Genomic DNA, 27517 nt, shown 5'->3' with positions numbered 1-27517 from the left:
ATTGGTGTTCCCATACCAGAACAGAGGGTCAGCGCACTTTCCACCACACCTCTGTAGAAGTTTGATGGGGTTTCTGGTGTCATAACAAACCTCCACAAACTCCTGAGGAAGTAGAAGTGCTGGCATGCTTTCTTCACGATGCCATTGGTGTGTTGGGTCCAGGAAAGATCCTCTGTGATAGTGACTCCCATATAACCATTTACGGAGTGGAAACAGGCCATGTTGGCCTTTCGAGTCCGCACCGGTTCAAGAACTTACATTTCCTTACCCTCCCCCAATGATCACTGGATTGTAACCACGAGAGTAAAAGATCTCGCCCAAGTTTTTACCAAGTGCAAAACATGTTTTTATTTAGTTCTGTACATCATGCATTTTCCTTAAAATCCATAATTATTAATTACAGTACTTAAATTAGTTACACAAAATTGTTGCAATGTAATTAAAACATTGTTAAAATGGCAAATGTGCTGACTTCAATGGATCTAAAGCATAGAGAGTTCACTCTGTGACCGATGGCCTCAGAATTCACTACGAAGCTCAGTTTGTCAGCTGCAGCTGGGGGTGGGGGTTGAGAGGGTCGTGACAGCTGGGTCCTAACTGGGGGGGGGGGGGCTTGGGGGGTGGGGGGCAGGTAACTCACCTGTGATGGCAGAGGCTTCCTTTTTCTCAGTTCATCCCGCCCATTTCTCTCCTCGAACCATTGAGCCAGGAGAGTTCTCACCCCGTAGCGGTTCTCTCCGTCTCTCGGTGCTGCGATGAGGCTCCGGGGAACGGGGCAGAGCTCGGAGTGTCTGAGAAGCCACGGCCTTCTGGCTGCTGACATGGTTTCAGGGGCAGTCTCTCTCTCTCTCTTGGCGTTGGGAAGCAGGCGGGGCGCGTTACCCTGGTAACGGACGGCTCCCCCCCCGTCGCATCACTAAGGCCTTCAGCAACCGGGCCCCTTCTGTCCTTGCGTGGCTGCTCCACGCCTCTCACACTCCCCCCCCCCCCCCCAGCTCCTCTTTCTGACCCGGTTACGCTGCCGGGCGCTGGGACCTGGGGGGCGTCACAGCCGGAGCCGACTGGGCCGACGTTGCTGAGGCCTGGGGCCAGTCTGCGACCGAGGGCGTGGGCCGGACCGGAGTCTCGTGAGAAAGCTGGGCCACGATCCGGACCGCGGTTGAGGCGGCAGGCCCGCCCGCTTAGCTCGGGATGGAGCCGGGACCCGACCCGCCGCCGTCCCAGGAGACCCCTTCTCCGCTCTGGGTAAGCATGGACACGGTGGGTCGAACGGCCTGATTGAACTCGGCGCGTGTTGATGGGTGGGGAAGTGTGTGTGTGTGTGTGTGTGTTTCGGGACGAATTTTGGGATTGTGGTCCGGGAAGTTTAGAACACAGTTAGAACTTATTTAGAAGGCACCGAACGGGGGAGGTGCATGGGAGGGGAAGGGGAGAGGAGGGAGGGGAAGGGGAGAGGAGGGAGGGGAAGGGGAGAGGAGGGAGGGGAAGGGGAGAGGAGGGAGGGGAAGGGGAGAGGAGGGAGGGGAAGGGGAGAGGAGGGAGGGGAAGGGGAGAGGAGGGAGGGGAAGGGGTGAGGAGGGAGGGGAAGGGGAGAGGAGGGAGGGGAAGGGGAGAGGAGGGAGGGGAAGGGGAGAGGAGGGAGGGGAAGGGGAGAGGGGGAGGGGAGGGTGAGAGGTGGGATGGGGTGGTCGAACAGGAACCAGAATCCAGTTTATAGTCATGAACTCATGCCGTGAAATTTGTTTTGTGACAGCAGTATTGTGCAGAACTAGATGCAAATTTGCTGTCAAATACAATTGAGAAATACAAGATTTTAAAAATTAGTATACGAGGAGAGAAAGTGAGGTAGTGGCTGTGGTTCATTGTCCATTCAGAAACTTGATGGTTGAGGGGAAGAAGCTGTTCTTGTGCTACAGGGTGTTCGTCTTCAGACTCCTCCCTGATCCTAGCAGTGAGAAGAGGGAGTGACCTGGGTGGTGGGAGACCTTGAAGATAGAGTCTGATTTCTTAAGACAACATCTTTTGTAGATGTCATTGATGGAGTGGAGACTGATCCCCCGTGATGCTGCTGGCTGACCACAACTCTTTGTAGGTTTTTTTTCCTGTCCAGTGCATTGGTACCTCCATACCTGACAGTGATGCAACCAGGCAGAATGCTCTCCATGGTGCATCTGTAGAAATTTGCAAGCGTCTTTGGTGAGATACCAAATCTCAAATACTTTATGAAATACAGCATCTGAGGAGCCGTCTTCATGATTGCCTCAACATAGAGGACCCAGAAGAGATCCTCAGTGGTATTGACACCCATAAATTTCCATTATTGACCCCTCGATGAGGACTGGTTCATGTTCTTCTGGTTATCTCTTCCTGAAGTCAACAATCATTTTCTTAGTTGAGTGCAGGTTGTTGTGACATCACTCAACTAGCTGATCTATCTCCCTCCTGCATTGCCATCTGTGATTCTGCCAATAACTGTGGTGTCATTGGAAAAATTGTAGATGGCATTTGAATTGTGCCTCGCCACGCAGTCATAAGTATAGAGAGAGTAGATAAGTGGGCTTAGCACACATCTTTGAGGAGTGCCTGTGTTGAGCATCACTGTGTAGGAGAATTTCACTGACTGTGGTCTTCCAATGAAGAAGTCAAGGATCCATTGCAGAGGAAGGCAGAGGCCCAGGTTTTGAAGCTTGCTGACCAGTACTAAGGGGATGATGATGTTGAAAGCTGAACTACAATCGATGAATATCAGCTTGATATAGGTATTGTTGTTGTCGAGGTTATTCAGGGTCAAAGGGAGAGACAGTGAGATTGCATCTGCTGTGGAATGATTGTGGCAGTAGGTGAATTTGGATGCGAGTTAATTCTGGCCATGAACAACCTCTTAAAGCATTTCAAGACAGTAGATGTGAGACCTGCTGGACAATAGTCATTTTGGTAGCTCACCCTGCTCTTCATGAATATGATTGATGCCTTTTTGAAGCAGCTGGGAACCTCCAACTGCAGCAATGAGAGATTGAAAAAATTAATGAACACCCCAACTAGTTGGTAGGCACAGATTTTCAGTACCCTGCCAGGTTCGCCATCAGAGTCTGATGCCTCTTGAAAGATGGCCTCAGAGACAGGTATCACCTGTGTCGCCAGCTTCTGCAAGAACTCTCACTGGTACAGCTGAATTCTCCTTTTCAAAGCGAGTGTAAAATGTATTTATCTTATTGGGAAATGAAGCATCACAACCATTTAGATGTTAGGCTTCACCTTGAAAGATGTAATGGCCTGCAAACCCTGCCTTAGCTGTAGTTCATTCGTAATTGCTTCTTTGCTGCTAAGATAGCCTTCCATAGGTAGTACCTGGTCTTCCTATCGAGATCTGGTTTGCTGGAATGACTAATTTTAGAGATTGACGAACTCTAGAAATTGGGTGAATTACACAATGTGCAGGATCACATTCCTAGAAAATGGAAAAAATAAGATTTAAAAAAATTATACATCTTGTAAGGGTGAATTTCTGCATGAGACTGATGGAATAGATGGAGGGGATCAGTTGGTTAAGTGAATTTGGATTGTAAGGAGGTGTTCAGTAAAATCCCATGCATCACATTAGTAAACAAGAACACACAGAGGGAGTAATGTACTGACATTGATTGAGAAAGCAAAGGGCAGAAATAAATAAATCCTTCTGGGGTTGCCACATTGTGGTCCTGCAAAGACTTTAGGTTCCAGCTGTTTGTAACCTTTATCAGATATTTGACTGAGGGAACTAAATATGTTTCAGATCTTGCCGAAGATACCAAATTCAGTTGCGAGAGGAAGAAAATGAGAGAAGGAGCTATAGTCAAACTGAGTGAGAGGGCAGGAGCGTGGCATTTGCAACATCAGTTCTGGTTACCTCATTATAGGAAGGATGTGGAAGCTATGGAGAGGGTGAAGAATTGATTTTCCAGGATTTTGCCTGGATAGGGAAAGAACTCTTCTGAGGCAAGGTTAGCAGAGTTAGGACTTTTCTATTTGGAGCGTAGAAGGATGAGAGGTGTCTTAATAGCAGTCTCCAAAATTATGAAGCATAGATAGCATTGAACAGCCAGAACCTTTTTCCCAGGGTGGGAGTAGTAAACACCAGAGGACAAAGTGAAAGGAGGAATGTTTAGGGGAGGTATCAGGGGTACATTTTTACACAGAGTTGTAGGTCCTGGAATTCATTGCCAGGGGTGGAGTGGAGGCTGAAACATTACAGGCATTTAAGAGGCACATGTAAGGAAAAATAAATATAGGGGGTTACGAGGTTGGTGTGGTTCAGTATTTTTTTGGTAGAAATATATAGGTTGGCACAACATCGAGGGCTGGAGGGCCTATACTGTGCTCTAATGTTCTGTGTTCTAAGAGAACTTTACTGGACTGGGCTTGTATTCTTAAGAGAATGAGCATGATCTCATTGAAAGAGGTAAAAAAAAGTACAGGGTTCAGCAGGCTAAATGAAGGGGCTGTGGTGGCTCACACAAGGAAGGCAAACCGGCCCCACTTGTAAGCCAGGCGGCAGGGCAACCGGCCAAAACGGTGCTGTCGGGGGGGGGTTTCCCTTCCTTCCAGCTCGGGGCTCAGAAACCCGCGCTTGAGGACCATGTGACGCCCGGGTGACATCAGCGCCCTCCAGTGCGGTTCTCAGCCAGGTTTGGGCTGGGAGTATAAGTGCAGCCCAGCAGCCTGCAATAAACTAGTCTGCTCACTGAGCTCAACCTGTCTGGTTGCGTGTGTTATTGCAGGAGAAGTGCAGCTGCCGCTATTGGCAATCCTTCCCCTGATGGTAGGAATGTAGAAAATTAATGATGATTTTCTGAAATTCTCGTACCTGAAGGCTGTGGAGGATTAGTCATTGAATTAATCCAAAACAAAGATCAATAGATTTCTGGATATTAAGGGAATCGAGTGATAAGGCAGGAAAGTGGCACTGAGTTTAAATACCAACCAGGGTCTCAATGAATGCTGGAGCAAGACTGGAGGGTCAAAAGGTTTGCTCTTTGTTTTTCTTTAAATTCTAGAGCTGAGACCCAGGTAGGTGTGAAGAGGTTTTGGGAGGGCATTGCAGTGCCAGAAATAAAGATCATGACTGCTCCTTGCAGGAGACTAGATCTGTGGTCATACAAGAGGTCAGAATTTCAGGAAGGAATGATCTTAGAAAGTTGCTTGGAGGATGAACTTGAAAGCTAAAGAATACAGAAGTGAACGTAATTAAGTTTCCATGGTGGAGACCCATTATTGATGATGTGGGTTTGAATGTGTGGTTTTTCATATGAGCAAAGGAGGTTGAGATGTTTGCCTTTGGTTATCTTTACAGAATGAAAAGATAAAAATGAAAATCGGAGGCAGCATCCTGCTTGTGGGAGAGGGGAATTTCTCCTTTTCTGCCTCCCTATGTGATTGTGTGTCCAGCAACACCCAGATCGTTGCTACTTGCTATGAGAGTGAAGAAGTAATAACCAAGCATGAACATGCGGTCAGTAATGTTAACTTCTTATTGGAGAAAGGTAAGGTATTACCACTGGGGAAGAGAGAAGATGCTGTGTAAGAATTGTAAGCCCATGAAAACTGGAACTACAGAGCAAGTCAGCAAGCATCCAAAAGATAAAGTTGAGCAGCATCTTTCAAGTGAAATCACTTTCACTAAAATAATGCATAATTGTTGAAAAATAATGTTAAAAATATTGATTTTGGACAGTCAGAGGCATGGGAGTTTACATACATGTAAATTTGTTAAAATGTGCAGTAACTTCAAAGTAATTTTAAATGGAATCCAGGCAAATGCCATAAATTTTAATTTCTACAGTAACACAATTAGCTTGGTGACATTGCCATGTTCCTTTTAAATTTAATTTTTAAAAAATTTAGACATACAGCACCATAACAGCCCATTTCAGTCCACAAGTCCATGCCGCCCAATTAACCTACACCAACGATAGATTTTGAAATCATAGCCCCCGGGGAAAATCCACAGTCACAAGGAGAACGTATAAACTCCTTACAGACAATGCGGGATTCAAACCCTGGTCCAGATTGCTGGTGCCATAAAGGCGTTGCGCTAACCGCTACACTAACCGTGCTTTTCCTGTGTTTCTGTGATGTCTGATCTATATTGCATGTTGCAGCTGTGTAAAAGTTTGGTTAGGCTACAATTCTAATTGCCCTATTGCAGGAAGTATCTGGAGGCTTTGGAAAGGTACAGATTTACCAGGATGTTGCCTGGTTTAGAGGATATGAGTTACGGGGAGAAATTGAACAAACTTGAGTTGTTTTCTCGAGAGAATAGGAGGCTGATGGAAGACCTGATAAAGATTCATAAAATTAAGTGAGACATTGTTTAAAAGGGTGGCACAGTTGGCGTCGTGGTTAGTGCAACGCCAGCGATCGGGACCAGAGTTTGAATCATGTGCTGTCTGTAAGGAGGTTGTATGTTCTCCTCATGGGTTTCCTCCAGAGGCTCTGGTTTCCTCCTACTGTTCGAAACATACTGGGGATTGTAGGTTAATTGGGTGTAAATTGGGTGGCATGGACTTGTGGGCCGAAATGGTCTGTAACCGTTCTGTATGTCTAAATTAAAAAAAAAATTAAAAGCTAATAAGGTGGAGAGTCAGAATCTTCTCAGCAAAGTAAAATTAAGACCACAAGAAATAGGCTATTCAGCCCATCGAGTCTGCCCTTCCATTCAATCATGAGCTGATCCATTTTCCCACTCAGCTCGACTGCCCGGCCTTCTCCCCATAACCTTTGGGTGTATTTAAGAGAGAGATAGTTTCTTGATTAGCCATGGCATCAAAGACCTAGCCTCCACAACTGCCTGTGGCAAAAAAAATCCACAGATTTACCACTCTTGCAGAAGAAATTCTTACACTACACATTTCTCTTCTTAGCAGACACCCTTAAGTTGTGCCCTTATCCTAGATGCTCCCACCATGGGGAACATCCTTTCTACATCTATTCTGTCTATGCCTTTCACCATTCAAAATGTCTCGATGAGATCCTCCCTCATTCTCCTAAATTCCCACAAATACAGGCTAAGAGCTGTAATACACTCTTTATTTGCTAACCCTTTCATGCTAGAGGACATGTGTTTAAGGTAAAGTAAGTGGGTGATGGGGGTGTGTTTTTTTTTAACATGGAGTGAGGTAGGTGCCTGGTAGAAGTAGAGTATAACTCTTATCTATTTCGGATAAATGTTTTTTTTCGAAGTACTGGTCATTTTTAAATACAGCCCAGTACAATGTTAATCAATTGTAACAATGTTTATACAACATCAAACAACAAGGTAAGGGTTTTTAAACTATTAAAATATATTTTAATTCTCACCAAAAAAAATGCTGGGCTCCGCAGATCACTGATACTTCCCCCACCGAGGCCCCGCTCATGCCGGGAACCTGAGGGTCCCGTTGCTGCCCAGGAGCTTGAGGTCCCCACTGCTGTCATGAGCTTGAGATCCGCTGCTGCTACCACCAGGCACCCGAGGTCCACTGCTAGCACTGGGAGCCCAAGGTCTGCTACTGCCGCCACTGTGATCCCGATGTCCCCAGTCAGTTTGGCTCCAGAAAAAAAAATTCAGATAAGTGATGATTTTGGAGAATTCGATTTTGGATAATCGGAGTAGTATTTAAGAGGCTGCTAGATAGGCACATGAATATACAGGGAATAGAGGGATATGAATCATGTGCAAGGATCAGAGTTTCATTTGAACTCTGGCATCATATTTGGCACAGACACATTCTATGCTTTAATGGTCTATGAATGACAAGGACAGTTGGATAGGCTAAAATTTTTCTGGAGGTTGGGAGTGGATATTATAGAAGTTTATAAAATTATGTTGAGTAAAGATAAGGAATATAATTAGAGCCTTTTTCCCAGGATCTAAAGCTAGTGGACATGGAAGATTTTAAAGCGACCTGAGGGGCCTATTCTTCACACATAGGGTGATAGATATATGGAATGAGCTGCCAGAGGATAGTTATGACATTCAGAAGACATTTAGGCAGGTACATTGATAGGAAACTTTTAGGGAGATGTGGGCCAAATGTTGGCAAGTTAGACAAGTTGGTTGGCATGGACATTAGGCCCAAGGGCCTGGTTCCATGCTGTAGATCTCTATGATTGTATGATTCTAAAGGCTAACATATTGCTTGTCATCTTAACTGGTTGTGGGACCTACCAGCTAGCTTCTTGTGATTCATGCACTACAAACTCCTAAATACCTCTGAACTGCTCATTTTCAGTCTTCCTCCCATTAGTTAATAATTTGTCTTTGTTTTGAATCATACAGCACAGAGATGGGACCCTCTTGGCCCAGCTTCTTCAAGCCAACCTTGATCTTGTGCTAATTCCATTGCCAGTATCTCTTCACTCATTTTGTAAATACCTGTCCAAATGCCTCTTAAATGTTGTCATTTTATCTGCTCGTTCCAAATATTTAACAGTCTTTGTGAGGGGAGGGGGGGGGGGAAGGAGTAAAAAATTTGCCCCTTAAACTTGTGTTCTGTAGTCCCAGATTCACCTGCTGAGGGAAGAAGATGTGGTATCCACCTTATCTTTGTTCATCATAATTTATAAACCTCCAATATTCCAATAAGAGTAAACCTAGCCAATCCAATCTTTCCTAATAATTACAGCCCTCCAATCCAGGGAACATCCTTGGGAATTCATTCTTTACCTTCTCTATTCATCCTTCATATCAAGGGGTGATCAGAACTGTACACAATGCTCCAAGTGTCAGCCAACCAATGTTCTGTGTAGCTACAATATATTGGCTTAATTTTTATACTTATTGCATTGGCTGATTAAACATACCAAAATGCTTTCTTCACTACCTTTCCCACTGAGATTGCAAGTTTCAATGACTATGGACTTGCACCAAGGTCCTTCTGTACATTAACACTCCTAAGGTCGCTGCCATGTTCTGTGGACGTTCCATCAGAATATGACTTTCTAAAGTCCATTCGCTCACAGTAGTTCAGATTAATTTCCATCTGCCGCTGCTCTGCACAACTTTCTAGTTGATCAATGCCCTGCTGTATCTTTTGACAATGCTCTTCATTATCTGTGATGGCATCAATTTTGGCGCTGCCTGTAAATTTACTAAAGAGAACCCCTACCTTCTTATCCAAGTAATTTATATATATTTCAAACAATGGTCCCTGTACTAACCCTGTAGTACACCACTGGTGAAGAAACCCCACCCAACCCTCCCTCCAGCACTAACCTGACTCTGCCTCTTCCATAAAGCCAATTTTGGATCCAATTTGCTGTCACCATATCGATCCCATGTGCCCTAACCTTCTGGACTAGCCTACCATGAAAAAAAAAACACCTTCAGTCAGTCCAAGTAAACTGCAGCAGAATCTTGGCAGGTCTGGCTGCATCCAGGGGTAGAAATGATCAGTCCATGTTTCAGGACCATGGATGCTGCATGAGTCCATCCAGCAGCTCATTGTTTCGTCAAGATTCCAGGATCTACAGTTTTTGTGTTTCTCCATGTCAACTACTTCTACTTCAATTTTCTTAGTTATCTCCTCAAAAACACAAGCAGATTTATAAGATATGATCTTTCCTGTACAAAACCATGCTAAGTTCTAATCAAACTTTGCTTTTCCAAGTGTTCATAAATCCTGTCTCAGAATCTTCTATAATAACTTCCTTACCTCTAATCTTGGGTTTACCGACCTGTAGTTTCCAGGCTTGTGCTATAAATAGTAGGAGCTTGAGTAGGCCATTAGGCCCATTGAGCCATTCATTTAGATCATGGCTTTTCTTCCACTATGAGTACCCTGTCCCTGCCTTTTCCCCATGACCCTTAATTCCCATGTCCACAAGAACCTTATCTAACTCCCTCGTGAACTTATGCAGAAAAACTGCCTCTATCACCCTCTGCATCAAAGCATTCCACAAACCAACAACTCGCTGGGTTTTTTTTCTCATCTCTGACCTAAATTCCTGAATTCCTGTATCCCTGTATTCTTAAACTATGGCCTCTAGTCCTAGTCTCCCCCAACATTAGGCACACATAATCAGTTTCTATTGTGTCCAATTCCTTAATAATCTTGTGTACTTCATCATATCTCCCCTCATCCTTCTAAATTACAACATCTATGACCCCAGATTATCCAACCTTTCGGCACATGTCAATCACACCATCCCGGGAACTAATCTTGTGAATCTACGCTGCACTCCCTCAATAGTGAGAATGTCCTTCCTCAAATTAGGAGACCAGAACTGGACCCAATACTCCAGGTGTGATCTCACCAGGGCTCTATACAACTGCGGTAGAACAACTTTATTCCTATGCTCTATTCTCCTTTTTATGAAGGCCAACATGCCATTTGCCTTTTTCACAGCTTGTTCAACCTGCATGCTAGCTTTTAGTGACTGATGTACAAGTACACCTAGATCACATTGCGCTTCCCCACTCCCAAGCTTGACTCCATTTAAATAATAATCTGCCTTCCTGTTCCTGTCACCAAAGTGGATAACCTCACATTTAAATAAGGGGACAACATTGACTCTCATCTGGTCTCTTACCCCTGCTAACAAAGATGCAGACATCTCCATCAGAGTCCCTGTACTCTCCTCGCTTGCTTCTGTTCGCATGGTAGAACTGATCCCACCAGACCCTGAGGATTTATTGATCCTACTGTGTTACAGTTTTTGTCACATTTCCTCCTTCTTGATGTGAACATCCTCCAGAATATCTGCCTTCAATCTTTCTCCCTGAAGAATACTGATTTTTGACTCCTCTCTGCTAATCTTGACTCTTAAGACTTACTTTCCAATCCAGGCAATATCCTGGTAAATCTCCTCTACAATCTCTCCATAGCTTCCACATCCTTCCTATAATGAGGTGACAAGAGATTTGCAGAGTTGTAACATGATCTCTTGATTCTTGAACTAAGTCCCCCTATTAATGAAGCCCAGCATCCCATAGGCCTCCTATCAACCTGCATGGTAATCTTAAGAGATTTTGATTTGGACCCCAAGGTTCCTCCGTACTCAGACTTCTGGTTTGACCTTTCAAAATGCATTACCTCACACTTATCTGGATTGAATACCATCTATCACTTTTCTGCCGAACTCTGTATCCTGTCTATATAATCTTTATAACCTATGACAATGGTCAGCATTGTCCACAACTGCTCCATCCTTTTTATCATCTGCAAACTTACTAGCCCATCCTTTTGCCTCTTCATCTCAGTTATTTATAAAAATCACAAAGAGCAAGGGCCCTAGAACAGATGCCAAGCAGAATATTTTCTGTTCACAACTACTCTCTAGCTTTCTACGTGCAAGCCAGATTTTAATCCACACGGCCAGGGTTCTGTGGATTCCATGCCTCATGACTTTTTCAGATGGGGTACCTTGTCAAATGCTTTATCTCTCCAACTTCTTACTTTTTTTCCAAAAGATAAATAATTTATTCAAACTGCAAAACTTTCTAGTGTCAATTGTATTCAAAAAAGATTTGTCACTGTTATCTTTCCAAACCCATCAGATGCTTCTAATTCCCTTACCATGGATATTGCCAATCTCAATGTTTCCAGCACTTTATGCTTTACATCTGGAATGTAAAATGTTGAAAACATTCAGCAAGGCCAGAAAGATTCTTAAGGAGCAATTTTGCTTTGGCATTTCATTTTGGAACTTATTGAATCCTCGTGATGGAGTGGCATTTTCAGGACTAGTTTGTAAATATATGAACTTTGTGACATTTGAAATGATTTTTGTTGATCCTAGTGAAGTTTGTGATCTGGGGATTTCCCTGTTGAACTCGGCCTGCTTGGAGCAGAAGTTGCTGTCTACCTGACACAATGATGGTGTGCATGTTGTTATCTTCACAAAATCTGGCTATAATTTTGGACTGATGACATTTCATCAGAACAAATTAGAGCATTTCTCTAATATTTCATTTTAATCCTTCCCAATCAATTTTATAACAAAATGGTCAACAGATCTGGTTTAAATCTATGATTTAATACATACAGGAGATGTACCTTTCGAATGCAATGCTCTTTGCAATCCTTTCCTTAGGAGCAGAAGTGTACTTCCTTGTGGACTGTACCAACCTCCAGCGATGTCCATCCTTAAGCAGCAGACTGTTTGACAGGATTATCTTTAACTTCCCTCATTATGGCAGAAAGGCTGGAGTGAAAATGAACAGAGAGCTTTTGGCTAAATTTTTTAGGAGGTAAGTGTGAAGCTGGTGCACACACTTCTCTGCTTGGAGTCCATCGTTTACAGAGGATTTTAACTTTTTCCCCAAGTTAGTTCTTCTGAGGAATGTTTTCATTGTGTGGCTTTACTTGATGACTTAATCCCATGTTCTGTATTTGTGGACCATCAGAACATCTTGAACTGGAATGTATTAGTGTCAATGGAGTGTATAATAGAAAGAGGAAGGCAGAGAAATTAGGACCTACCTTGATGTGGTACCTGCGTTGTCTCTTGGGAACTTCTTAATGTACTTCAGCAAATGAGATATTGTGATTACACCAAACAATGCCACTACTTTGACTTGTGCATGCTCCCAGACACAATTTTGTAATAACAACCAGATAATCTAATTAATTAAGTTTGGTTAAGGGATAAATATTAATCAGGGTGTCTGGGTGTAATTATTGGCCTCCCTTAAAAATAAATAATGCCATGCGATCACATGTGATAACCTGCTCAGTACAGTGGCACAGCGTTCAGATTCTTTGATTCAGGTTCGATTGGTGTGGAGCTTGCATTATTGTAGCTAGTTGATCTTCTGAGGTGGAGGCAGGAGAGGGTAAGGGAAGAATCAGAGATGGATTCTAAAGGTGAGAGTAGGATGGAACTTGACAGCAAAAGTAGGAAACGCTGATTTCTGAATGAGTGCAGGAAACAGCATCAATGTTGCAGAAAAATATTCGAGGAAAAGATTTTAAAGATTTCATCAAGGACGGCAATCATGACGGATCATTGCTATAATGAGCTTTGTGTCATTTGACATGAAAATACCATTGGCTGGCATTTTGTGCTCGTCTCTTGCATACCTCTGCACTAAGTCAAATTGCAACTAATTTTAAGAACACTGGACAACATTTTTTATGAATAAATTACTGTATGACTAAATGGTGTTTCTGTAATTAATAATTACCTTTTTTCAGCAACAAATAGGCTGAAATTTCTCAAGTCAATATTCATCAAAAAACTGAAAAATATCGTAAAGTTATATGATTTTTATATTTTGACTACATGAAATATACATGAAAATAGGTATTTTGTTACCTTTTAAAAAAAGTATAAGCAGGGGAAACTATTCATTATTTAAAACCTCCGTTGCATTCATTCTGAATTTGTAGTGCAAAGTAAGTTGCCGTTTGGGTCAAGTTCAGGTTTATCATCTGACTGCATATACAACCTGATGAAACAACATTTCTCTGGATCACGGTGCACAAGCATACACAGCACATAATAATTAACATATCTGCATCAAGATAAAATTTAAAGTAAATATGTCAATGTTTTGTGATTATTTACTCATTACAGGATACTGTTCATCAATCTCACAACTTGTGCAAAGAAGCCATTTCCCAGCCTGGCAGTCCTGATTTTGATGCTCCTGTTCCTTCCTGGTTATAGTGGTCGAAGAAACTGTAATGTAGCATGGAAAGTTTTTCCGTAATTTTTTGAGCCCTAATTAAGCATCACCCCTGGTAAATGTTGAAGAAAGGGAGACCCCAATGATCTTCTTGGCCATTTTGATGATCCTCTGCATTGATTTCCAGTTCAATGCTTTGCAGCTACCATACAATGATGCAGCCAGACAGGACACTCTTAGTTGTGCTTCTGGACAAAGGTGTCAAGATGTGGGGCCAGTTGCCTTGCCCTCCTCATACTTCTTAGGAAGTGTAGGCACTGCTGTGCCTTCATGACTAATGAGGAGCTATTGTGGGTCCAGGATAGATCATTCTTCATATACACACCAAAAAACTTTTTGCCCTCTCCACAATTGAACCATTGATGTGTAATGGAGAATGGTTGGTTTTCGTCCTCTTGAAGTTCACAATGATCCCCTTTGTCTTGTTTACATTGACGCTCAAGTTATTGTTCTCACATCATTTTACAGACCTTCTGTCTCCTCTCCGTGAGCCCAATCATCATTGTTGCCAATGAGGCCAACTTCTGTTGTGTCTCCTGCAAACTTAATGATTCTGTTTGAACTGATTCGGGTGGTGCAGTCATGAGTCAGCAGCCTGAGTAGGAACTGAGCACACAGCCTTGAGATGCACCCAGTGCTCAGTATGACAGGACTTGCGGTTGCTTTCATAATCAATGGAATGGTCTGAGATAAGGTTCTTCCAAGACGTAGACATTCTGTGCAAAAGACAGTTGTGATCAGCTCAGAGCCATTTTCACCACTAGCTTTGTTCTGCAAGTGGTTTATTATGACACCAATTCACCCCCTATACATAGTATATCAGTAAAAGAGAGAGATCAGTTAGTGCAGAGCAAACGTAACATTGTTTTACTAATGTCAGAAACATTCAGGAGCCTAATGATGGCAGGAAAGAAACTCTCCTTGGATCTGGTGGTGTGTGATCTCACTCTATTTAATAATCTTCCCAATGGGAGGAGAGTGAAAAGAGAGTGGCCAGGATGGGATGAATCTTTTAATATATTGGCTGCTTTTCCAAGGCAGCAGGAAGTATAGCTGATGGAGGGGGTATGTTTGTGTGATGGAGGTCTGAATGCATTCACAACTCCCTGCTACTTCTTGTGGTCTTGAGTAGTGAAGCAGTTTCTCACCCACACAGTGATGCATTCTAACAGGATATATCTTCGATCATGTGTCTGTAGAAATCCGGTGACACACTGAATTTCCTCAGGCTTCTGTGAAAGTAGAGGTGCTGCCATCACACTGTCATAGTTTGACCAGATGTTTACTTCTCAGAACCACAAGCTGTATTCTATCTCCACCTCACCACAATGATTGTGGATGGGGTCGCGAAGTTGATGACCAGCTTCTTAGTCTTGCTGACATTGAAGGATATTCCTTCTATATTCTTGACTTGCCATTCTTTGAAACTCATTGTTTGCAAACACTCTGTATTTTGGGATTTTCAGGCCAGTTGCCTAGGGATGAGATGGAAAACTTCCTGTCAAACAGTTGTCTCAATGTAGCCTAGAATGAGAACATAGAATTTCATGCTTCTAACATCAAAACTTTGCTGAACTGCATCACTCATTTGTAGTTTTTGGGCTGTCCTTTATTTTGGGTTGCACTTTCACCTTGGATATTAAGTGTCTTTAAGCTTGTTTAATGTGGCATTTTGCTTTCCTTCCCTTCACAGCTGAATGTTATTTTTTTTGGGAGACAGTAACAACAGCAACTGACTTTTTTCCAGTTGTGCAGGCATTCTCACTGCGAAAGGCGATGTGCACGTCACCCTGTGTAGAGGGCAAGGAGGGACTGGCGCTGATCAACCAACACGAAATTGGCACAACAGCTGGCAAATAGTTGCCATGGCTGCTGAAGCTGAGTTCATTCTGAGTGATGTGCATACATTTGACTCCACTTGTTACAATGGTTACACAAGCACAGGCTATAGGTAGGTAACTGTCTGACTAATGCATGGATATGACTAATGCCTTGATGTAACTGTGAATGTGCATGGTTTCCTTGCAAGTTCATTTCGCTTTCTGCAGTGTGATGTACAGGTTCCAGGGCAAGAACCTTGAAATACAAACCCAAAATACCGCAGACGCTGGAAATCTGAAACACAAGCGTAGGTCGTTAATTTGAATCTAACTGTTTCTCTTTCCACAGATGCTGTTTAATTAGCTCACTGGATGATGAATGATAAGGAACTTTAGTATCAGCCACAGATAGTGTTAATGATATTACCGCAAAGTCTCGATGTTACAATGAATTTTATTTTAAATGGAGATATTGACCCAATTGTTTGAAATGTTTTCATCCTGCTCCTCCCATCAGCTGCTTGAACATTCACTGAAAACTCTTGGATAATGTAAATTGATGGCAGAATGTAATGGGTGCTTTTATTAAAGACAGTGTAATGTTACTAGTAAAGAGTTGGGAATTTAGTGAAACCCCCTCAAAAGGTTGCTTCACACAGTTTTTTTTCTTAAGCGGATGCACAATCCCATGGTGTGGTAAGTACCATTTTTTTTGCCATTACCATGTTCCAATATATCATCTGAAACTTTTTGTTCACATCCTTTGTGTATCATTAGACATGCACATGATTTAGTCTGAGTGAAAGGAAGTATCTTTCTTGAATCTTCTCTTTAAATTCAGTGTTTGTTGTTCGATAACACTTCTATTATCGGGTATGCATATTTCCCTTTTCTTCAAAGGTAATGCAATGCAATAATAATCATTAACCAGCTTAGCAGATTTTGACACAGATTCCAAGAGCTGCTGGTCTTCCTTTGAAGGTTCTTGGTCGTCCCTGATGTACTCAGGAAAGTCATTCTTGAACTTTTAACAATCAATATCTTGTTGATACTTGTAGTCGATAGATTTTAAACCTCTTCTTTCTCCTAATAGTCCATTAATCATCCAACCAAGCATAGCTTTGGCCGCGCAAGGCCCTTCTCCTATACTCTTTATCATATCTGGTGGTTCCAGAGCTTTTGGTGCATCTGAACTCGATCTCTTAGAGTTGATTTTACATAAACAAACATTTTTCAAATGCGTCCATGGTTCAATGTTGTGGGATTTTTTTATGCACAGGCATAGTCTTCTGAGTGTATATGCCTGGAAGTTCACAAAGATTGTTACTGTCCAGTCCAGCAATCTCTAGGCCCGAAGCAATGTTCGTTTCAATGTGTTTAACTTGACCTGAGATTCTCAATAGAATTTTTGTACTTCTTCCTTGAAAATTAAACATTCATTAGCCCCATGGTGCCAAATGACACAGTGGTTCCTGGGTCAAGAAGTGGATAAATATGCTTTATTGCACTTTCTTTCTTGGCCTTGACTAATGGACTATTAGGAAAAAGAAAAGTTTAAAATCTATCGACTACAAGCATCATCAAGATATTGATTCTTAAAAGTTCAAGAATGACTTTCCTGAGTGCATCAGGGATGACCAAGAACCTTCAAAGGAAGACCAGCAGTTCTTGGAATCTGTGTCAAAAGTCTGCAGTTGTTCCCTCTGGCCCCAGTAGGACCATATGTCAATACCAAGGCTTCTGCATTGTTTTCATCTGCTTTTTTGGTTTTTCTGTTTTCTTTTCCTGGAAGATATTTAGCATTTTAGGATACTTTTAACTACATATGTTGCAGCCGAAGCAGTTTTTGCAGTTTTTGCTAATGTTTACTTGACACAGACAGACAAAACATATTTAATTTACTTTCAAAAAATGATTATTCACTATGTGTCTTCTTTTCCATTACAGAGCAAAGATTTATTTTCATAAGGCAAATTTTCATTTTCCTTAATTTCTTTATCCTTCATTGCTAGTGAGGTGGCAAATGTATTTTTTTAAAAATTTGGTTGAGGGTATAATTTAGATCTAAACTTCTTTACTCACTGTTTGAGTGCCTTTGACCTTTCCATACACTGGATCTGTGACAATGTCCACATGCCCTTCAATGAACTTCACCAAATCTTCAAAAGTAGCTGTCTATAGTTATTTCATCCGGTAGGGTAATTTATCTATAATGATTAGATATTAGTAGATATGTCAAGCTCTTTTAAGATGGCCGATCTCCATCATGATGTTGCAACATATTCTTAGAAAGAGTGTGTAAACTTGTAAACCCTCATGTCATCTGGTTTTACTGTAGAAATTTTATGCTTGTTGCCAAAATGCTTAGTTAGTAAGAACTTAGCTTTTTGGAGTCATATGCTAGCAACTCTTCACAAGGTCTTGTGGTTGTCCACTCATGAACTGTTCCAAATAATATAGACAATCCTCTGAGTTTTGGCTCTTAATTTCAATACTGCATTTAAAGTTTTTCATAAATGCTTGGAATTGAAGTGGGTCACCATCAAAAACTGGAATTTTTCTCTTGGGCAGAGAAGAAAGAGTCCATAACTGAATTAATGATGCAGTCATTTCATCTTGGCTTGTCATGCCCGGGCAAAAGTTACTTTGTTCACCTGGATTTCTATTACCTATCAGGAGTGGGTGGTATTCTGTTTTGTAAGATGGCATTGGGCTCACATCTTTGTCCATTGGGGTCATTATTGGGGTTTGAGAACTGGCATCAACGTGCCTTTACTTGTATAATTCAGGACCATGCATGTCTTGTAACCGCGGCATTGGCAAAGCCTTGGTATTAAATATTATCTTTTTTTAATATCCTTCCTCCAAACGTAGCTCCACAGTGGCAAACACTTTAGATAATTTACTTTGAGGACCAGATACTGCAGAGCCTTCTAGTGCCTTCATCCTGGCCTGATTAACAGCAATTATTTTGCCCAGTTCCTATTGCATTTTTACCTGGACTTCCTCCCTCCTTAGCTGCTCCTCCTGCAGCTCCTTTTCCATCCACAGCTGCTCCTCTTCTCTCCGTAACTGCTCTCGTCTTAGCTCTTCTTCTCTCTGTAGCTGCTCCTGTCTATGCTCCTCTTCTCTCCGTAGCTGTTTTGGTCTTATTCTTATCTGCTCCTCCCACTCATCTAAGGCCAATTTAATTTGAAACATTTCTTTTTATGCTTCAAGTGCTGCCACGTCAACCTGAACCTTTAAATGTGTAGATGCAGTAGTTGAAACACTGGAGCTTGTTCTCGAACTCCTCTTGCTTCTGCTTCCTTTATTTGACACTGTGGCGATCCTTGGTATTCCATGGTTGTATGTAGAATGCAATTGCTTATAATTGCTCGCTGCTGGCTGGAATGGAGGACCAGTGCTATAGACTGACTAGGGGGAAGTAGCCCCCTGCTTGTATATAAGTGTTCCTGTCCACTGCTCTCAGCTCACATTGGGACTAGGCTCGTAGATGGCTAACACTGCCATTTTCTTGCTAATAAAAGCGGATGTTATTTGCATAACTCCTGTCTCATGAGGTATTGACTGCAGTTCAATTTTTTTAGCGAAGTTCATTTGAGATGAGTTTCAAAAGTAGTGCCCGATCTGAAAAGAGTCAAGGGATGAAGAAAATGGTGGAGCATGGGCTTACCAACTGGAGGCTCAACACTGCCTCCTCCACCTCCGCTCCCTCCTCTGGGGGCTGCAGCACTGGTGCATGTTCAAGACCCACAGCCAGTGCAGCCTCCTGTACAGTCGGAACAGATGCCTGCGCCCAGACCTCGACCTCTGGTAAGAATGGAGCAAATTATGAAACTGGACGGGCTCGAGCTCGACCCACGAGCCCCGGAGGCTGCGACTCACTTTGAGTATTGGCTGTGGTGCCTGAAAGCATTTTTAAATGCAGCTGGGATAGTGGATGATGAGCAGAAGCTACTCCTACTTCTCTCCCGGATAGGCACCAAGGCCTTTGTGCTGATAAGGGACAAAGACTTATTCGGCTGCTATCGCTGCTCTGAGAGAAGAAAATGTGGGCCAGCGGAATGAAGTACATCCCAGAAACTTGCTAGCGACTTGCAAGCAGCAGCCGGGGGAGTCGATCAGTGACTTTATCTTGACCCTTCGTGACCTGGGATTAAGGAGAGTGAAGTCTGCAGAAGAATTTGTTGATATACTGGTCCTGGATTCATTGGTCTCTGGAGTGAAATGTGAGACAGTGGCTGCTAGAGACAGATGAGTTGGATTTAAATCAAGCTATAAGAATCGCCAAGTCTCTAGACCTTGAGCTTAGAAGGGGTGATATCTACTCGTCTGAATTGGCTGCTGAATTGTGGCCACGTGGCCCTACTCTACTCGATTCTCTGGCGAATTGCCCAAATGGCCAGACTCAAGACTCGGCCATGGACCCTGTCATGGCTGCGGATCCATGAAATCAGCTGAAATGCTACTTCTGTGGACAAGTTAAGCACCCGAGATCCTGATGAGCTGCTAGAGAGGCTGTGTATGTAAATGCTGCAAGAGGAGTCACTACAGAAAGGTCTGCAGATGACTCTCTAGAAGGACCACCAAAACTGCTGTTAACTCTGGAGAAGAACGGGAAAAGTCATCAATCCCTTCTCCCTGCTTATCTCAAAATCTCCCACCAGCTCACAATGCTTTGTGCGAATCTAGTTGGACAGTGCCCTCTGAAGACGAGCGACATGAAGAACAGGATGATGCAACACCGACAATGCTTGCCTCACTGGAACTAAATCAGGCACGTAGCCATGGTTTAACCCATTCCATGTTGAATATAGAAGTAAATGGAAACTCTACAAACTGCTTGTTTGACAGTGGAAGCACCGAGAGTTTTATCTGTGCTCTCGAAGTGCAAAACACTGACTGTAAAATTAGCCAAGCCTCTACCTCCCATGTTGCAGAGGTACATGGCTACTGTCTTGCCGACCTGTTGATTAAGGGTACTGAATAGAAAGATTTCAAATTGCTCATCCTACCCAATCTCTGTGCCCCTGTGCTCTTAGGGTTGGATTTCCAGTGCCAGCATGAAAGTGTAACCCTAGCTTATAATGAACTCATCCACCTCTGGTAGTCAGACAACCTTCCTCCAACCTCTCGACGCTGAGTGTGTCCCTGTGGCGACTATTCACCAATCTCACACCCAATTGCAGACCCATGGCAACCAAGAGCCAGTGCTACTCTGCTGCTGACAGGTCATTCATCAAATCAGAAGTACAACGACTACTGCAGAAAGATGTTATCGAACCCAGCGCCAGCCCCTGGCATGCTCAAGTTGTAGTAGTAAAACAGGGAATCAGATAGTTGTCGATTACAACCAAACTATAAACAAATTCACTTAATTTAATGCTGATCCCTTACCAAGAATAAATGACACGATGAACAAAATAGCCCACTACAAGGTTTTCTCCACTACAAGGTTTTCTCCACCATAGACTTGAAATCTGCCTATCACCAGTTGCCCATTCATTAAAGTGACTGTATTTATATGGCTTTCGAAGCTGACGGTAGGCTATATCAATTTCTCTGCGTCTCCCTTTTGGGGCCACTAAGAGAGTATCTGTATTCCAGAGAGAGATGGACCCGCATGGTGGATGGCAGTAACCTAACCGCCACTTATCCCAACTTGGATAACATCATAATATGTGGTCACAACTTACAGGGCCATAACACTAATTTCTCAAATTTGCATAGAACCTAAACCTCACGTACAATGAACTAAAGTGCATTTTCCGTGTAACTAAGTTGTCTATCCTGGGCTATGTGGTCATAATGACTGGATGTGCCCTCTCATGGAACTACTGGTCCCTACAACTCATAAAGCCTTTAAAAGATGTCTGGGATTTTTCTGCTACTATGCCTAGTAGGTACCTTGCGTGACAGAGTATCTAGAGGTGGTTTGGGAGGAATCATTAGAGCAGCTTGAACACACACATTTTAAAACACAGAATATTTGCAGGACTTTTGCAGAATGCTTTTTGCAAGAGGCAACAAAGTATCGACAGCAGCTTGCCTAGGAACATGTGATTTTTGCATGGTGGAGAGAACAGTTTTGCTCTCAGAGAGGGAGGGTGTGAAACAGAGAGAAAGGAGACAGAAATCAGTTCCAGAGGGACAAGCTGGCAAACTTTGGAAGGCTGCCTGGGTCAAAGGAGAAGACTGGCGGTCTGAAAGGTGACCTGAAAGAAAGAAGATCATCTGGAGAACCCTGAAGGGGGCAAGTTTTGTCAGCAAGACTGATTGAGAAGGAATCAGTTGCGGATGTCCTGGAAAATGAATCTCTCTGAAAACCAGCAAGAACCCTCCTGAGTGGTAACCATTTGCCTGTTAAACTCCAAAGCCTGGTGAACTTTGTTAATGCTAACTTCTGTGCACAGTACAAGAATTGCCTGCAACCAGTGAGATTGGACTGTGATATAAAGAGCTTTTCTAATCTTAAATATACATTACACACACCTGCGCTTAGTATTAGAGGGGGGATTAAGTAGGTTAGGTAGGTTAAGTAATAAGTTAAAGTTTAATTCTGTTTTCTTGTTCAATTACAATTAAAAACTACTTTTGTTTAAGTAACCCTGTGCTGTGGTGAATATCTAGTGCTGCTGGTTTTTGGGGCCTCGACTCCATAACACTCGCTACACCGACAAAGCCTAAAACGTCTCATCAAAGCGTCCTCTTTCCCCCTCTCAGAGCAAGCCCTTTGCTACTATCAAGGAAGACATTGCCAGAGCATCCATGCATGCTATTGATGAATCTAAGCCATTCCAAGTGGAAAGCAACGCCTCAGATTTTGCCCTGGCTGCTACCTTAAATCAAGCGGGCAGACCCATTGTTAAAAAAAAATAAAAGCAGTTGCTATTTTGTAAACAGAAAAGTTATTCTCTGCATGGGATTGCCTACACAAGGCTATTAGCTGAATAATAACCCACTGATTTTTTTTTGATCAGGGAAACTTAAAATTAAACAAAATATGTGGCTTTAGGATTTTGAATCTCAGCTTTGTTGGTATGTATGTGATTCTTTGCATCTCACTGCCAGTCACATTAATCATTTAGATTGTGAACCTAAAAATCTATGTTTCAGATACTTGTATGCAGTAAGCAGATATTTCAAGGTGCTTTTACGGTCCCATCTTTGTAAAATATGCAAAATTGGCTCTTTGATCCTTTTTCTTTCAGGAGTCAAGATAAGTCCTTCTGTGTGAATGGAGCTCTAACCCATGTGTTCACTAAAAGTTGGCCTATCAACAAGATAAAGCCAGTTTTTCTGAAAACCATGAATGGGAATGAATGCTGTTCCTTCGAGATCCCTGAAGAACTTGTTGATAAGATAAACAGGTTGAGTTTGGTTCCACGCACACCTCTGTCTGGGTTTCCAACCCCTCCCCAAATGCTTCAATCTGCCCATCACCCCTCCCTTATCTGGTTTCTCTCATCACCTACCTTCTCAGATTCCACACCCTGCAGTCCTTTGTATTTCCACTTATTACCGCCTGACTATTGTATTTCCAATCTTCTCTCACCCCTTCTAACACCATCCCCCCATCAAAGTTCCCTCCAGTTACCCCTTTATGCTGCCATCTCCCTTCTATGCTGGTCTCAACCTAAAATGTTGACGCCCCCCCAAGATGCTATTCGACTTGCTTTCTTTCTGCAGCAGTTGCTTTCTGCACCAAATTCCAACATCTGCAATCTCTTGCTTCCACCACTAACTCTTGTTTGAGCATCTCTGAATGAAAGGAAATATTGGCCTTAACCTCAGACAGTTTTTCTTATTTTTGCAGAAATTTTCTTCAGAAAGGTTCAAATCATCCAGTGAATGTCGTTCGAGAACTGTTGACGAAGCAGATTGCAGCCAGAGTGAATGTTCAGGAAGTGGAGAACAACTTTCCTCTCCTATGTCACACTGGATACCCATATGTAGGATCTGACATTCATCAGTCCGAGCTTTATTTTGTTACCTGTTCCAGTTGTGGAGTTGACCGAGACAGAAGCAGTGATGGTGGGTGCTTAACTAGGCCCTCTTGCAGTGAATGTTCATTGCAAATATCTGATCTGAGCCTAGAGAATAAGATGGGACAAAATGTGGATTGCAAATTGATAAAACAGGCAGTTCCAGTTTGCCGCAAATACTATTTCTGCCCTACTCTGATAAGATACCTAAACAAAGTGCTGCAACAACCAGATTTCAGAGCTGAAGTCATTCATGTACTCACTGGCACTGTTTTCAAGAAATGCCTGATTACTCCACAAACTATGCCTGCATTCCATGAGATGGTTTTGGTTGGTGCTTTCACTGATAAAGGACAACCAGATTTTTTTTGCCTGTTTATGTCCTCTTTAGCGAACTCCATTGCATTCCTTGTGAAATCAACCTCAAAGACCACTGGTTCTGAAATTTACCAGATGGATAAGAGCTTGTATCCAATTGTGTTTAAGGAGAAGACCAGTGGAAAATGTTGGAATATTTATTTTAAGGACATGGTTCAGCCAGACTTTACAGATATAGCCGTTGGAAAATTGGATCTCATTCCTTATCAACAGATCAATGGTGAACTCAATGTCTGTGTTGGTTCAATAAACCTTGACTTGCTGACTCTGGTGCTTTGCCATTTAAGTGACTGGAGGCTCCTTTGGACATTTGATGAACGCTTCCTGAACCAGATTAGTGGATTAGAATTGAAACCTTTGTGTGATTTCTCACTCTATCCACCCTCTTACACTCATGATGTCAGTTTCTGGGTTGATACCAATGGTAAACTAGATGAATTGGAACTTCACACTATTGTGAGACGTGTCAGCAGGGAGTCAGTGAGAGGAATGGAGTTGATTGACAGTTTCTGTCATCCTCAGAACAAACGCACAAGTTATTGTTATAGATTAATATACCAGTCATGTGACAAGGCATTATCTTACCAACAAGCTTTACAAATGCAACTGGATCTCAGAGAGGAACTGCAGAAAATCCTTCAAATAACAGTTAGATAAAGACATTGGACTGGGGTGTTTTACCTCTTGATCATTGGATTGGCATTGTATGTACTTAGTTGTTAATACCATCACTTTGCAAATCCTCTATGGTCTCAACCATTTTCTGTTTCCCCCCTCCCACCCCCAAAACTCTTTCTCCACTATACTAACGACTACATTGGTTACTTCCTGTTGTCATTGCAGAAGTTGTTAATTTCATAGCTTTGCCATCCACTTTCATCTTGCCCTCAAATATTTCAAACAATCTCTAACACTGAGTCAAAAGCTGTATAGCAATGAAAAAGGTCTTTCAGCTCATTACATCTATCCCAACCATCATGCATATCTATACTATTCTATACTGTTGGAAAGAAGCTGTTCTTGAACATGTAGGTTCTGATTTTCAGGCTTCTGTACTTTCTGCCCAAAGGTAGCAATGGGAAGAGGTTGTGATCAGGGTTAGGGGTTCCTTAATGATGTTCGCTGCCTTCTTAAGGCAGTGCCTTAAATAGATATCTGCAATGGATAGGTCAGTTCCTGTGATGAACCTGGCTATGTTTATTACCTTCTGTGTTCCTGAGTGGTGGAATTCCCAAACCAAGCTGTGATGCAACCACCCAGTATACTCTCCATAGTGCATCTGAAGAAGCTTGATACAATATCTGACAACATTTCAAATCTCCTCACTCCTGAGGAAGTAGAAACATTGGTGTGCCTTCTTCATGTTTGCCTGAATGTGTTGGTGCCAGGAAAGATCTTCTGAAATATGGATGCCCAGTAGCTTGAAGGTTTTGACCATCTCCACTTCTGTTCCATCAATGTAGACGGGCCCATTCCTTGGCCTCTTCCAAAAATCAACAACCATCTCCTTGGTCTTGGTGATGTTGAGAGTAAGATTGTTGTTTTGGTACCATTCAAGTAGATCCTCGATTTCCATCCTGTATTATGACTTATCATTTCCAGTTATTTGGCCAATAATGGTGGGTGCCATCATTGGATGCGTAGTCATGGGTGTAGTGAAGTAAGCATGTAGCTCTGGGGAGCTCCTGATGGTCAGCAAGGAGGAGGTGATGTTGCTGATCTGCACTGATTGGGGTCTGTCAATGAGGAAACTGAGGATCCAGTTGCAGAGGGACAGAGTCCAACATCCTTTAGCTTGATCATGGGTTTTTCTCGTATGATGGTGTTGAATACTTTGCTGTAGTCAATGATCTTTTAGGTGCTTCTGTGGTCGAGGTGATCTAATGCAAAGTGGAGGGCCAACGAGGTGGCGTCTGCTGTTGACCTGTTCTGATGCTTCTAACTGAAGTAGGTCTAAGTCCTTCCTGATAATGTAGTTGTTTTGGTCCATAACCAATTTGTGGAAATACTGCATTATGGTAGATGTCATTGATGCAGGTAGGGGTCTGCTGACCACTGTAGTGAGTAAGTTCACATGGCTTTTAAGGACCTTGTCAGATACTCTGTCTGGGCCGATTGCTTTCCAAGGATTCACCCTCCTGAGGTTTCTCTTCAGCTCCAGAGATGGAGTGTTAAAGTTTGTGGACAATTTAACATTATAGTGTGGCATTGTAAAGAATTCTGGGACTTTTGCTGTAAAAGTTGCCCAAAATAGAATGCAAAGGAATGTAACTAGCTGAACTTAAGTTTTGTTTTCAAAGTGATAACAGCTTCTTTCCCAAGACAGACTGTCACATAAATCACTTGTAATGCTTTTCTTACCAATGAGAAGAGGCATTGCACATTTGTGAGAGACATTACCTGTGATGGGTTAGAACAGTGGTTCTCAACCTTTTTCTTTCCACTCACGTACCACATTAAGTAATCCCTATGCCATCGGTGCTCTGTGATTAGTAAGGGATTGCTTAGTGTGGTATGTGAGTGGGAAGGGAAGGTTGAAATCATTGCCCTCGACCCAATTGTTACTGAAATATTTTACTTGAGAAAAATTGTCATTGGCCTATTTCCTTTGGAGTTAGGAAACCGTGAACATAATGAGTCGATTAGGTGTAATTTGAACAATAGTTTTCAAACTTTTTATTTCCACCCACATACCACCTTAAGCAATCCCTTACTAATCACAGAGCACCGATGGCATAGGGAATACTTAGTGGTATGTGAGAGGAAAGAAAAAGATTGAGAACCACAGTTAGAATGAGTGATTGAAGCTAAGAAGTAATTAAAGACTTTGGGAGTCACCATTGAATGATCAATATAATGACAAGACATTGCAATCCCATAAAGAAATGTGAAAGCTGTTTCCAATTTATTTCCAATTAATTAGAATACATGAAACCACACATAGGCATTTGCCTTACTGTTGTGGGAACATACATTAGCTTTAATCTTGGAGACGCGAGTTAAGGGTTAATGGTTATAGCATGCTCTCCTTCTCCAGGATAGTTTTTGTTTCAGGGCTTGGGGGATGGGCAATTTAGAAATTTAGTTTCACTGGGCAACCTTGAGAAGATATTATTATCTGCATTGTTTCACTGTTCTGGTCTAGCCAGTTTGCTGTCTCCTCGATGTTATCTGCACATGTGCATTAAATATGTTCTTTTAAAGGTATTAAAATCAGTTTAAATATGAATAAAGACATAATTTGGTTTCTTTTAACATTAACAGCTAGAATCACCCAATTAAATGTAAAAAGGTTTTCAAAATGTTTAAAATGTTCCAAGCCGATATTATTTTTGTGAAGAAGACGAGCATTTTTTTTATAAAGTTTTGAAAGGGTTTGCAATTTTACTCTTCATCTCAGTCTAAAATGAGATGCTAGTGTTCAAATGTACAGACCGCAGGCTCTCCACAATGACCTTTTCCACCCTGGAGTTACTAGGTTTTTTCATTTTATCAAATCTGAAAACCTACCATACTCGGTTGAAGAAGTCTGGATAATGACTAAAAACTGCCAGGTCTGCCCCAAAAGCAAACTTCAATTCAACTGGCCAGACAAAGTGCATCTGATCAAGGCTACCCGCCCCTTCAAGCACCTCAGCAGTGATTTCAAGGGACCCCTCCCCTCATCCAACCGGAATGTCTAC

General features: G+C 42.4%; 2 protein-coding genes across 3 annotated transcripts in view; one reads left to right on the top strand and one right to left on the bottom strand.

Annotated features, from left to right (window-relative positions):
• cfap68 (cilia and flagella associated protein 68) overlaps positions 1–980 on the bottom strand; it is a 77432-nt gene extending 76452 nt beyond the window's left edge. The window contains exon 1 of one of the 2 annotated variants that reach the window (XM_069894871.1): positions 641–980. In XM_069894871.1, coding sequence (XP_069750972.1) covers positions 641–823 — 183 coding nt within the window. In that variant the 5' untranslated portion in view covers positions 824–980. The remainder of the gene's footprint in view (positions 1–640) is intronic. The other variant, XM_069894872.1, reaches the window with a different exon arrangement.
• Positions 696–27067, top strand: fdxacb1 (ferredoxin-fold anticodon binding domain containing 1). Its single transcript, XM_069894870.1, has 6 exons — positions 696–1245; positions 5330–5519; positions 12052–12208; positions 15396–15599; positions 22683–22841; positions 23288–27067. The coding sequence occupies exons 1-6, from the start codon at positions 1192–1194 to the stop codon at positions 24489–24491; spliced, it is 1968 nt and encodes a 655-aa protein (XP_069750971.1). The 5' UTR covers positions 696–1191; the 3' UTR covers positions 24492–27067.
• The last annotated feature ends 450 nt before the right edge of the window (positions 27068–27517 follow it).

Source organism: Narcine bancroftii, chromosome 8, assembly GCF_036971445.1.
Source record: "Narcine bancroftii isolate sNarBan1 chromosome 8, sNarBan1.hap1, whole genome shotgun sequence".
Classification (NCBI taxonomy): Eukaryota; Metazoa; Chordata; class Chondrichthyes; order Torpediniformes; family Narcinidae; genus Narcine; species Narcine bancroftii.
The sequence above is the reverse complement of the archived record's forward strand: the minus strand, read 5'-3'. Positions and strand labels throughout refer to the sequence as shown.